Here is a 13428-nt window from a genome sequence, read left to right as displayed (position 1 = left end):
GCATCACATTTGCTGTTTTCCAATCTGCGGGAACCACCCCAGAGTCCATCAAATTTTGGTAAATTACCACCAGTGCATTTGCTATTTCTCCCGCCATCTCTTTTAGCGCCCTGGGATGCATTCCATCAGGGCCAAGAGACTTGTCTACCTTTAGCCCCATTAACTTGCCCAACACTACCTCTTTCGTGATAATGATAGTTTCTGGGTTCTCACCTGCCATAGCCTTCTTGTCATCAATTTTTGGCATGTTATTTGTGTCTTCCACTGTGAAGACCAACACAAAATACCTGTTCAATGCCTCAGCCATTTTCTCATTTCCAGTTATTACATCCCCCTTCTCGCCCTCTAAAGGACCAATGTTTACTTTAGCCACTCTTTTTCGTTTTATATATTTGTAGAAACTTTTGCTATCTGTTTTTATATTCTGAGCTAGTTTACTCTCATAATCCATCTTACTTTTCTTTATAGCTTTTTTCATGGCTTTCTGCTGACCTTTAAAGATTTCCCAATCCTCTAGGTTCCCACTAATCTTTGCCACTTTGGATGCATTTTCTTTCAATTTGATACCCTCCTTTATTTCCTTAGATATCCATGGCTGATTATCTCTTTTTCTACAGTCCTTCCTTATCACTGGTATATAGTTTTGCTGAGCACTGTGAAAGATCGCTTTGAAAGTCCTCCACTGTTCCTCAATTGTCCCACCATAAAGTTTTTGCTCCCAGTCTATCTTAGCCAACTCCTCCCCCATCCTTTTGTAGTCTCCTTTGTTTCAGCACAAGACACTGGTATTGGATTTTACCTTCTCATGCTCCATCTGTATTTTAAATTCAACCATACTGTGATCGCTTCTTCCAAGAGGATCCCTAACTGCAAGATCATTAATTATTCCCGTCTCATTAAACAGGACCAGATCTAGGATAGCTTGCTCCCTCGTCGGTTCCATTACATACTGTTCAAGGAAGCTATCGCAGATACATTCTATGAACTCCTCCTCATGGCTGCCTTGACCGACCTGGTTTGACCAATTGATATGTAGATTAAAATCTCCCATGATAATTGCTGTCCCATTTTTACATGCATCAGTTACTTCTTTGTTTATTTCTCGCCCCACCATAATGTCATTATTTGGTGGCCTACCGACTACGCCTACAGGTTGGTGGGTGGTTGTGGGGGAGTCAAAGAGTGGAGGTGGGGGAGGGTTGGGACAAAGAGTCCGCTGAGACAAAGTTAAAGGACAGGAGTGGGGAAAGATGGAGGTGGGACTGAGAATGGCTGGAGTGAGGGAGGAGGAATGGGACTGAGAGAGGAGTAACCTGAGTTCCAATGTATAATTTCTCTGAAGATGAAAACTGATTGACAATTTGGGTATAAGATGCTTCCATATCGCAAGAACCTCCTTAACTTTCACCATTTAATGTGGAGAAACTCAACAAGACACCAGCTGTGAGGGTGAAAATGCCAGCATCAGCATTTCTCAGCTGGTGAGAAGCATTGGCAGCCACAGACAAGTCAAACTGACCTCCAGATGACAGCTCTGATTCCAGCTGCACCCTTTAGCAACAGCTCGGCACAATCCTGTAAGGAGGATATTGAATGATGCAGATCAGTTCCATCACTTGTTATTGGTGATTTCTATCTGGATGATACCTCTGTCTCTGGCTCCTAACTGACTCTTACTTTCATTGTTTTTTAGCTGATTAATACAAAACAGGGTTTAGAAAACATTAATTAACAGATAGTGATCAGCAGATCGATTGGGGGGGGGAGATCGGAGACAAACTCTGTCAGGGAGTAAGATCCTTCAAAAGCATCAATGTTTCTGAAGTCAAAGCTTTAATCTCCCTGGACTCAAGGTGTGAATGCACACTTATACTCACACACACACTCACATACAAACACACACACACACACACTCACAGACACACAGAAAAACACACTCACACACACACACTCACACACTCACTCACACACACACACACATACACTCACACTCACACACACAGGAGGAGGTATTGGGGTTCTTGAGAAACATTAAGGTAGACAAGTCCCCAGGGCCTGATGGGATATACCCCAGAATACTGAGAGAGGCAAGGGAGGAAATTGCTGGGGCCTTGAGAGAAATCTTTGTACCCTCACTGACTACAGGGGAGATCCCAGAGGATTGGAAAATAGCCAATGTTGTTCCTTTGTTTAAGAAGGGTAGCAAGAATAATCCAGGTAATTACAGGCCGATGAGCCTTACATCAGTGGTAGGGAAATTATTGGAGAAGATTCTTCGAGACAGGATTTATTCCCATTTGGAAATAAGTGGACGTATTAGTGAGAGGCAACATGGTTTTGTGAAGGGGAGGTCGTGTCTCATGAACATGATCGAGTTTTTCAAGGAAGTGGTGAAGATATTGATGAGGGTAGGGCAGTGGATGTTGTCTACATGGACTTCAGTAAGGCCTTTGACAAGGTCCATCATGGCAGACTGGTGCAGAAGGTGAAGTCGCATGGGATCAGAGGTGAGCTGGCAAGGTGAATACAAAAATGGCTCGGTCAAAGAACACAGTAAGAGTTTTAACAACACCAGGTTAAAGTCCAACAGGTTTATTTGGTAGCAAATACCATTAGCTTTCGGAGTGCTGCTCCTTCGTCAGATGGAGTGGAAATGTGCTCTCAAACAGGGCACAGAGACACAAAATCAAGTTACAGAATTCTGATTAGAATGCGAATCCCTACAGCCAACCAGATCTTAAAGGTACAGACACTGTGGGTGGAGGCGACGGCACCCACATTGTCCCACATTGTCTGTATCTTTAAGACCTGGTTGGCTGTAGGGATTCACATTCTAATCAGTATTCTGTAACTTGATTTTGTGTCTCTGTGCCCTGTTTGAGAACACATTTCCACTCCATCTGACGAAGGAGCAGCGCTGCGAAAGCTAATGGTATTTGCTACCAAATAAACCTGTTGGACTTTAACCTGGTGTTGTTAAAACTCTTACTGTGTTCACCCCAGTCCAACGCCGGCATCTCCACATCGGTCAAAGAAGACAGAGGGTAGCAGTGGAAGGGTGTGTTTCTGAATGGAAGGCTGTGAAAAGTGGTGTTAAAGTCCAACAGGTTTATTTGGTAGCAAAAGCCACTAGCTTTCGGAGCGCTCGCCTGCTCCTTCGTCAGGTGAGTGGGATTTCAGTTCACAAACAGGACATATAAAGACACAAACTCAAATGATTTGGAGGAAAATGTAACTGGATTGATTAGTGAGTTTGCGGATGACACAAAGGTTGGTGGATTTGTGGATAGCGATGAGGACCATCAGAGGATACAGCAGGATATAGATCAGTTGAAAACTTGGGCGGAGAGATGGCAGATGGAGTTTAATCCGGAAAAATGTGAGGTATTGCATTTTGGAAGGTCTAATACAGATAGGAAATATACAGTAAATGGCAGAACCCTTAAGAGTATTGACAGGCAAAGGGATCTGGGTGTACAGGTACACAGGTCACTGAAAGTGGCAATGCAGGTGGAGAAGGTAGTCAAGAAGGCATACGGCTTGCCTTCATTGGCCGGGGAATTGAGTTTAAAAATTGGCAAGTCATGTTGCAGCTTTATAGACCCTGAGTTAGGCCGCACTTGGAATATAGTGTTCAATTCTGGTCGCCACACTACCAGAAGGATGTGGAGGCTTTGGAGAGGGTACAGAAAAGATTTACCAGGATGTTGCCTGGCATGGAGGGCATTAGCTATGAGGAGAGGTTGGAGAAACTTGGTTTGTTCTCACTGGAGCGACGGAGGTTGAGGGGAGACCTGATAGAAGTCTACAAGATTATGAGAGGCATGGACAGAGTGGATAGTCAGAAGCTTTTTCCCAGGGTGGAAGAGTCAATTATTAGGGGGCACAGGTTTAAGGTATGAGGGGCAAGGTTTAAAGGAGATGTATCAGACAGATTTTTTACACAGAGAGTAGTGGGTGCCTGCAACTCGTTGCTGGGGGAGGTAGTGGAAGTTTTAAGGGGCGTCTTGACAAGTACATGAATAGGATGGGAATCGAGGGATAGGGTCCCTCGGGCAGTATGGCCGGTGCAGGCTTGGAGGGCCGAAGCACCTGTTCCTGTGCTGTAATTTTCTTTGTTCTTTGTTCACACACACTCTCTCTCTCTCTCTCTCTCTCACACACACACACACACACACACACACACACACACACTCACACTCACACACACAGACACTCACACACGTTCACACACACACACTCACACACACACAGACACTCACAGACACACACTCTTACACACACACACACACATTCACACACTTACACACACGCACACTCACACACTTACACACTTACACACACGCACACTCACACACTTACACACACACTCACACAGATGCAGGAGGTAAAGGATGAGGAGGATGTGAGGGTTGAAGAGACAGTGAGGAAGTCTGGGGGCTTGATGAGGGGTGAACCAGGGTGAGAGTTAAAGAGTTACTTCCTGAGTGAATACTGGGTGAGAATCAGGTTGATTTGTGATGCCCCTATGGTTGAATATCCTGCCAACATTCACCGTCTGAATGGAGTTTAACGGGGGAAATTATTGCAAAGTTGGTTTAGAGTCAGCGCTGTCAGAATGACAAGAAATGTTTCAACAGAACCAGAAAAGGAAATCAAAAAGACCATTTTGAATATTTTAGCTGTTAAAGATCTACGTACGGCACTAATATGTGAAGAACACTACTCAGGGAATAGGAATATCTCCACTTGACAATCTCTGGCATTGCCATCACTGATTCCCCCACTCTCAACACCCTGCGGGTCACCATTGACCAGAAACTGAACTGGACCCAGCCATATAAACACTGACTAAAATTCCAACAGGGTTAGACAGGGTAGATTCAGAAAGAATGTTCCCAATGGTGGGGGAGTCCAGAACTAAGGGTCATAGTTTGAGGATAAGGAGTAAACCTTTTAGGACTGAGATGAGGAGAAATTTCTTCACCCAGAGGGTGGTGAATGTGTGGAATTCACGCCCACAGAAAGTAGCTGAGGCCAAAACATTGTGTGATTTCAAGAAGGAATTAGATATAGCTCTTGGGGCTAAAGGGATCGAGGGATATGGGGGAAGAGGAAATCGGGATATGGGGGGAAGGGGAAATCGGGATATGGGGGGAAGGGGGAATCGGGATATGGGGGAAGGGGGAAATCGGGATATGGGGAAGGGGAATCAGGATATGGGGGAAGGGGAATCAGGATATGGGGGGAAGGGGGAATCGGGATATGGGGGGGAAGGGGGAATCGGGATATGGGGGGAAGGGGGAATCGGGATATGGGGGAAGGGGGAATCGGGATATGGGGTAAGGGGGAATCGGGATATGGGGGGAAGGGGGAATCGGGATATGGGGGAAGGGGGAATCGGGATATGGGGGGAAGGGGGAATCGGGATATGGGGGAAGGGGGAATCGGGATATGGGGGGAAGGGGAAATCGGGATATGGGGGAAGGGGGAATCGGGATATGGGGAGAAGGGGGAATCGGGATATGGGGGGAAGGGGGAATCGGGATATGGGGGAAGGGGAATCGGGATATGGGCGGAAGGGGGAAATCGGGATATGGGGGGAAGGGGGAAATCGGGATATGGGGGGAAGGGGGAATCGGGATATGGGGGAAGGGGAATCGGGATATGGGGGAAGGGGGAATCGGGATATGGGGGAAGGGGGAAATCGGGATATGGGGGGAAGGGGGAAATCGGGATATGGGGGGAAGGGGGAATCGGGATATGGGGGAAGGGGGAATCGGGATATGGGGGAAGGGGGAATCGGGATATGGGGGGGAAGGGGAATCGGGATATGGGGGGAAGGGGGAATCGGGATATGGGGGAAGGGGAATCTGGATATGGGGGGAAGGGGAATCGGGATATGGGGGGAAGGGGGAATCGGGATATGGGGGAAGGGGAATCGGGATATGGGGGGAAGGGGAATCAGGATATGGGGGTAAGGGGGAATCGGGATATGGGGGGGAAGGGGGAATCGGCATATGGGGGGGAAGGGGGAATCGGGATATGGGGGAAGGGGGAATCGGGATATGGGGGAAGGGGGAATCGGGATATGGGGGAAGGGAGAATCGGGATATGGGGGGAAGGGGGAATCAGGATATGGGGGAAGGGGAATCGGGATATGGGGGGAAGGGGAATCGGGATATGGGGGGAAGGGAGAAATCGGGATATGGGGGAAGGGGGAAATCGGGATATGGGGGGAAGGGGGAATTGGGATATGGGGGAAAGGGGGAAATCAGGATATTAAATTTGATGATCATCCACGATCAAGACTAATGGCGCCAAATGGCCTAGTCCTGCTTCTAGTGTCAAGAGCAGATCCAAGGTTTGGAATCCTGCGGCGAGTAACTCACTTCCTGACTCCCCAAATCCTGTCCACAATCTACAAGGCACAAATCAAGAGTGTGATGGAATACTCCCCACTTGCCTGGATGGGTGCGGCTCCAACAACACTCAAGAAGCTCGACACCATCCAGGACAAAGCAGCCCCGCTTGATTGGCACCCCATCCACCACCTTCAACATCCATTCTCTGCACCACCGACGCACAGTGGCCGCCATGTGTACTATCTACAGGATGCACTGCAGCAACTCACTAAGGTTCCTTAGACAGCATCAGCAAAACTTGCAACCTTTACCATCTAGAAGGACAAGGGCAGCAGATATCTGGAAACACCACCATCTGGAGGTTCCTCTCCAAGCCACTCAGCATCCCAAACTGACACTATATCATCGATCCTTCATTGTCACTGGGTTAAAACCCTGGAACTCTCTTCCTAACAGCACTGTGGGTGTACCTACAGCAGATAGACTGCAGTGGTTCAGGAAGGTGATTATCCAGCACTTTCAGAGGTGGGTGGTAAATACTGGTTTAGCCAGGCAAGCTCACATCCTGAAAACAGATCTGCAAAAAGCCAGTTTGTGCTAATTCCATTGTCAAACACCCCAGGCTTTGAACTGATTCCGTACAGTCCTTCAATATTTGTGTAGTGACTGTGGAGAAACATCTTTCTGATGGTAATAATTTATCGGTGATTTCGGGTGGGCAATTGATTATATTTCACAGTCTAACTTATCACTTTGTTTAATTCCCTCTGGAATATCACACACAGGCACCCAGATAAAACTCACACACACACACCCACAGACACACACACACACACACACATTCACTCACACATACACACACACTCACACACACACGTTCACACATTCATACATGCACACACATTCACACACACACACTCACACATTCATACACACATACATTCACACACACACACTCACACACACATAAACACACTCATGCTCACACATTCACACACACACACACTCACATTCACACACACGCTCACATTCACACACTCACATTCACACACACACACACACATTCACACACACACACTCACACACACACACACGCACGCTCACACATTCACACACGCTCACACATTCACACACACACACACACTCACACATTCACACACACACACACTCACACACACACACACATTCACTCACACACACTCACACACACAGTGTTTAGTACCTGGGATGTGTTTAGCCCAGCTAATGAGAACGACCAGTTCTCTGTCTGCCAGGTCACAGAGTGTGGTGAGGACTTTGACATCACTCTCAGGGGTAGTCGGATCAGCCATGGCGAAGATCTTGTCTGGTTCCACCAATAGGAGATGGGAGACAATTTGATTCCCTGGAAGAAAAAGTCAAGTTTTGAAATGCTGAGCTAATTCCATCTGATTGATGGATATTTATTGGCTCAGTCAGCTACCAATCAAAGATCATAATCCATGGGATTATCCTCACTGCCCTTTGATCTTCAATGCCCTCTGACTCTCACCATCCTCCGACCCTCGCTGCCCTCTGACACTCACTGTCCTCTGATGCTTGACCTTGCGAACCTCAACAGACTCTAACCCTCACAATGTTCAGACCCTCTCTCCCCATTGGTCCACCTTACTTACCCTCTCCCCTTTACCTTACGTCTCCTCATAAATGAACCATTTGCCCAGATGCATCAATTCAGTTCCCTTCACACACGCACATGAGGAGTGGGAGATATCACATCGGGAGTGAGACCACGGCCAGAGTGAGGCGTAAGGCTATTGAGAACTTGGAGCTGAGGGGGAGGAGATTATTTCTGCTTTTTCTCCTAGCTTTCTACCTTTTAAATCCCAGGTGTTGTCTTGCCCTGCTGCAGTAGTAGAGGACACAAGGGAAAGAGCAGATTGGTAAGTAGAAAGGTCGGGTAAGTATTTAATCATTCTATCACTTGTAGTCTCCGAGGTAATTTCTGTGGTTTAGAGTTTGTAAAGGTTATATTCAGCAGTAAGGAGGAGCAGGGAAGAAAGGCCCTCGAGAATTGGATATAATCTGAAACAAATCATCTTTTAAAACTTTAATTTAAAGGGCTAAGACATGACAGGAGAACTCCAAGCCAGGGTTTGCTCCTCTTGCTCCACATGGGAGGCCGGGAACGTTTCCAGTGCCCGGGGCCAGCATGTGTGCAGGAAATATTTCCAGCTGCAGCTCCTGGAAGCTCGAGTTTCAGAGCTGGAGCGGCGGCTGGATACACTGTGGAGCATCCGTGAGTCAGAGAGTATCGTGGACAGCACATATAGAGAGGTGGTCACACCGCAGGCTCAGACTCCACAGGCAGGAAGGGAATGGGTGACCACCAGACAGAGCAAGAGAGATAGGCAGGCAGTGCAGGAATCTCCTGTGGCCATTCCCCTGCAGAACAGATATACCGCTGTGGATACTGTTGAGGGGAATGACCTCTCTGGGGAAAGCAGCAGCAGCCAAACTCGTTGCACCACGGTTGGTTCTGCTGCAGAGGGGAGGGGTAAAAGTGTGCCAGTGCAATAGTTATAGGGGATTCAATTGTAAGGGGAATAGACAGGTGTTTCTGTGGCCGCAAACAGGACTCCAGGTTGGTATGTTGCCTCCCTAGTGCTAGGGTCAAGAATGTTTCACAGTGGCTACAGGGCATTCTGAAGGGGGAGGGCGAACAGTCAGTCATTGTAGGACACGTTGGCATAAATGACATAGGTAATTTCAAAAAAGAATATAAGGAGTGATGAAGCAAGCTGAAAAGTAGGACCTCAAAGGTAGTGATCTCAGGATTAGTACCGGTGCAACGTGTTAGTCAGAGTAGAAACAGCAGGACACAGAGGATGAATACGTGGCTGAAAAGATGGCATCAGGGGGAGGGTTTCAGATTCCTGGGGCATTGGGACCGGTTCTGGGGGAGGAGGGACCTGTACAAACTGGACGGGTTACACCTGGGCAGGACTGGGACTGATGTCCTTGGGGGAGGGGTGGTGTGGGGGTACTTACTGAAGCGGTTGGGGAGGGTTTAAACTAATATGGCAAGAGGATGGGAACCTTTGTAAGGATTCAGAGCAGGGGGAATTAAGAACAAGAGGCAAAGATAGTAAGGAGAATAAGGAAAGTGATAGGCAGAGAAATCAAGGGCCAGAGTCAGATAAGGACTGAGTAAAAAATAGTAGGAAAGGGAAAAGAAACGTTAAAAGTGCCACCTTAAGGCTTTGTACCTTAATGCTCGGAGCATTCGAAACAAAATGGATGAATTAGTTGCACAGATAGATGTAAAGGGGTGTGATATAGTTAGCATTATGGAGACGTGGCTCTAAGGTGAGCAAGGATGGGAACTAAAGATTGAGGCTATTCAGTGTTTAGGAAGGACAGACAGAAAGGAAATGGTGGTGGAGTTGCTTTGTTGATTAGAGATGATATTGATACGATATTGAGGAAACATAGAAACATAGAAGATAGGAGCAGGAGGAGGCCATTTGGCCCTTCGAGCCTGCTCCCCCATTCATCACAATCATGGCTGATCATCCAACTCAATAGCCTAATCCTGCTTTCTCCCCATAATCTTTGATCCCATTCACCCCAAGTGCTATATCCAGCCGCCTCTTGAATACATTCTAGATATAGAAAAATATGAGCATAGATGATGTGGAATCTGTATAGAAACATAGAAATATAGAAAAACTACAGCACAAACAGGCCCTTCGGCCCCACAAGTTGTGCCGAACATATCCCTACCTTCTAGGCCTACCTATAACCCTCCATCCTATTAAGTCCCATGTACTCATCCAGGAGTCTCTTAAAAGACCCTATTGAGTTTGCCTCCACCACCACTGACGGCAGCCGATTCCACTCGCCCACCACCCTCTGTGTGAAAAACTTCCCCCTAACATTTCCCCTGTACCTACCCCCCAGCACCTTAAACCTGTGTCCTCTCGTAGCAGCCATTTCTACTCTGGGAAAAAGCCTCTGAGAGTCCACCCGATCTATGCCTCTCAACATCTTATATCCCTCTATTAGGTCTCCTCTCATCCTACGTCTCTCCAAGGAGAAAAGACCGAGCTCCCTCAGCCTATCCTCATAAGGCATGCCACTCAATCCAGGCAACATCCTTGTAAATCTCCTCTGCACCCTTTCAATCTTTTCCACGTACTTCCTGTATGGGTGGAGTTAAGAAATAACAAGGGGCAAAAAACATTAGTGGGGCTGATTTACAGACCACAAACTGTAGGGGTAATGTTGGGAAAAGCATTAGACAGGAAATCAGAGATGCATGTGTTAAAGGAACAATCTGTGATTATGGGCGACTTTAATCTGCATATAGATTGGGAGAGTCAAATTAGTCACAGTGCAATAGAGGAGGAATTTCTGGAGTGCATACGGGATGGTTTTCTGGAGAAATACATTGAGGAACCAACAAGGGAGCAGGACATCCTGGACTGGGTGTTGTGCAATGAGAAAAGATTAGTTGGCAATCTAGTTGTGAGAGAACCCTTGGGGACGAGTGACCATAATACGGTAGAATTCTTTATCAAGGTGGATAGTGATGTAGTTGATTCTGAGACCAGGGTCCTGAATCTCAGTAAAGGTAACTATGATGGTATGAGGCATGAATTGGCCATGATGGACTGGGAAACATTACTGAAAGGAAGGGCAGTAGACAGGCAAAGGCAGGCATTTAAAGAATGAATAGGTGAACTCGAGAAGTTGTTTATTCCTGTTTGGTCCAAGAGTGCTAAGGGAATTGTGGCCAAACCATGGCTTACAAGGGAAATTAGAGATAGTATCAGATTCAAGAAAGAAGCATTCAAATTGGCAAGAAAAAGCAATAGGCCTGAGGATTGGGAACAGTTTAAAATTCAGCAAAGGAGGACACAGGGATTGATTAAGAAGGGAAAAATAGAGTATGAAAGTAAGCTGGCAGGGAACATAAAAACTGACTGCAAAAGTTTCTATAGACAGGTAAAGAGAAAAAAACAAATGTCGGCCCCTTACAACCAGAAACAGGAGAATTCATAACGGGGAATAAGGAAATAGCTGAGGAATTAAATTTGTACTTTGCTTCAATCTTCACAAAGGAAGACATGAATAATGTGCCAGAAGTTCTGAGAGAAACATGTTTTAGTGACGGGCTGAAGGAAATCAGCATTAGTAGAGAAGTGGTTTTGGGGAAATTGATGGGATTGAAGGTGGATAAATTTCCAGGTCCTGATAATCTTCATCCCAGAGTCCTTAAGGAACTGGCCCTGGAAATAGTAGATCCATTGGTGGTTATTTTTCAAAATTCTTTGGACTCTGGGTTGGTTCCTACAGATTGGAGGGTAGCTAATGTAAGCCCACTATTCAAAAAGGGAGGTAGAGAGAAAACAAGGAACTATAGACCAGTGAGCCTAACATCTATACTGGGGAAGTTGCTAGTGTCTATTATCAAGGATTTCATAACTCAGCATTTGGAAGACAGTGGTATAATCAGACAAAGTCAGCATGGATTTACAAAAGGGAAATCATGCTTGCTGAATCTATTGGAATTTTTCGAGGATGTAACTAGTAGAGTTGATTGAGGAGAATCAGTGGATGTGGTTTTTTTAGACTTTCAGAAGGCTTTCGACAAGGTCTCACAGACTACGATGTAAAGTTAACGGACATGGAATTGCAGGTAATATCTTGAGCTGGATAGAAAGCTGGTTAGCAGATAGGAAGCAAAGAGTTGGCATAAATGGGTCTTTTTTCTGATTGGCAGGCAGTGACCAATGGGGTTCCGCAGGGATCTGTGCTCGGATCCCAACTGTTCACATTATATATTAATGATTTGGAAGAGGGAACTGAATGTATTGTCTCCAAAATTGCAGATGATACAAAGTTAGGTGGGAGGGTGAGCTGTGAGGAGGATGCAGAGATGCTTCAGCGTGATTTGGACAGGCTGAATGTGGGGGCATCCGCATGGCAGATGCAGCATAATGTGGATAAATGTGAGGTTATCCACTTTGGTAGCAATAATAGGAAGACAGATTATTAGTGGAATGGGTGTAAATTGAGAGAGGTGGATACTCAACGAGACCTTGGAGTCCTCATGGATCAGTTGCTGAAAGTAAGCGTGCAGGTACAACAGGCAGAAAAGGAGGCAAATGATATGTTGGCCTTCATAGCGAGAGGATTTGAGGATAGGGATAGGAATGTTTTGCTGCAATTGTATAGGGTGTTGGTGAGGCCACACCTGGAGTATTGTGTGCAGTTTTGGTGCCCTTATCTGAGGAAGGATGTCCTTGCTATAGCGGGAGTACAGCGAAGGTTTATCAGACTGATTCCTGGGATGGCAGGTCTGTCATATGAGGAGAGACTAAGTCGGTTAGGATTATATTCACTGGTGTTTAGAAGAGTGAGAGGGGATCTCATAGAAAGTTATAAAATTCTAACAGGGTTAGACAGGGCAGATTCAGAAAGAATGTTCCCGATGGTGGAGGAGTCCAGAACTAGGGGTCAGAGTTTGAGGATAAGGGGTAAACCTTTTAGAACGGAGGTGAAGAGAAATTTCTTCACCCAGAGGGTGGTGAATGTGTGGAATTCACTACCACAGAAAGTAGTTGAGGCCAAAACGTTGTCTGATTTGAAGAAGAAATTAGATATAGCTCTTGGGGCTAAAGGGATCAAGGGATATGGGGGAAGGGGGGTTCAGGATATTAGGACATAGAACATAGAACATAGAAAGCTACAGCACAAACAGGCCCTTCGGCCCACAAGTTGCGCCGAACATGTCCCTACCTACTAGGCTTACCTATAACCCTCTATCGTACTAACTTCCATGAACTTATCCAAAAGTCTCTTAAAAGACCCTATCGAATCCGCCTCCACCACCACTACCGGCAGCCGATTCCACGCACCCACCACCCTCCACCCTCTGAGTGAAAAACTTACCCCTAACATCTCCTCTGTACCTACTCTCCAGCACCCTAAACCTGTGACCTCTTGTGGCAACCATTTCAGCCCTGGGTAAAAGCCTCTGAGAATCCACTCTATCAATACATAGAACATAGAACAT

At 46.4% G+C, this 13428-nt stretch overlaps 1 protein-coding gene across 3 annotated transcripts in view; it reads right to left on the bottom strand.

Moving 5' to 3' along the window:
* The window catches only part of LOC144511088 (estrogen-related receptor gamma-like), a 67530-nt gene that overhangs the window by 15933 nt on the left and 38169 nt on the right, over window positions 1–13428 (bottom strand). For all 3 annotated transcript variants that reach the window (XM_078241066.1, XM_078241065.1, XM_078241064.1), the window contains one exon: window positions 7588–7749. In XM_078241066.1, coding sequence (XP_078097192.1) covers window positions 7588–7749 — 162 coding nt within the window. The remainder of the gene's footprint in view (window positions 1–7587; window positions 7750–13428) is intronic.

Source organism: Mustelus asterias, chromosome 24 (assembly GCF_964213995.1).
Source record: "Mustelus asterias chromosome 24, sMusAst1.hap1.1, whole genome shotgun sequence".
NCBI lineage: Eukaryota > Metazoa > Chordata > Chondrichthyes > Carcharhiniformes > Triakidae > Mustelus > Mustelus asterias.
Note: the sequence above shows the minus strand (reverse complement) of the source record. Positions and strands in the feature narration are given on the sequence as shown.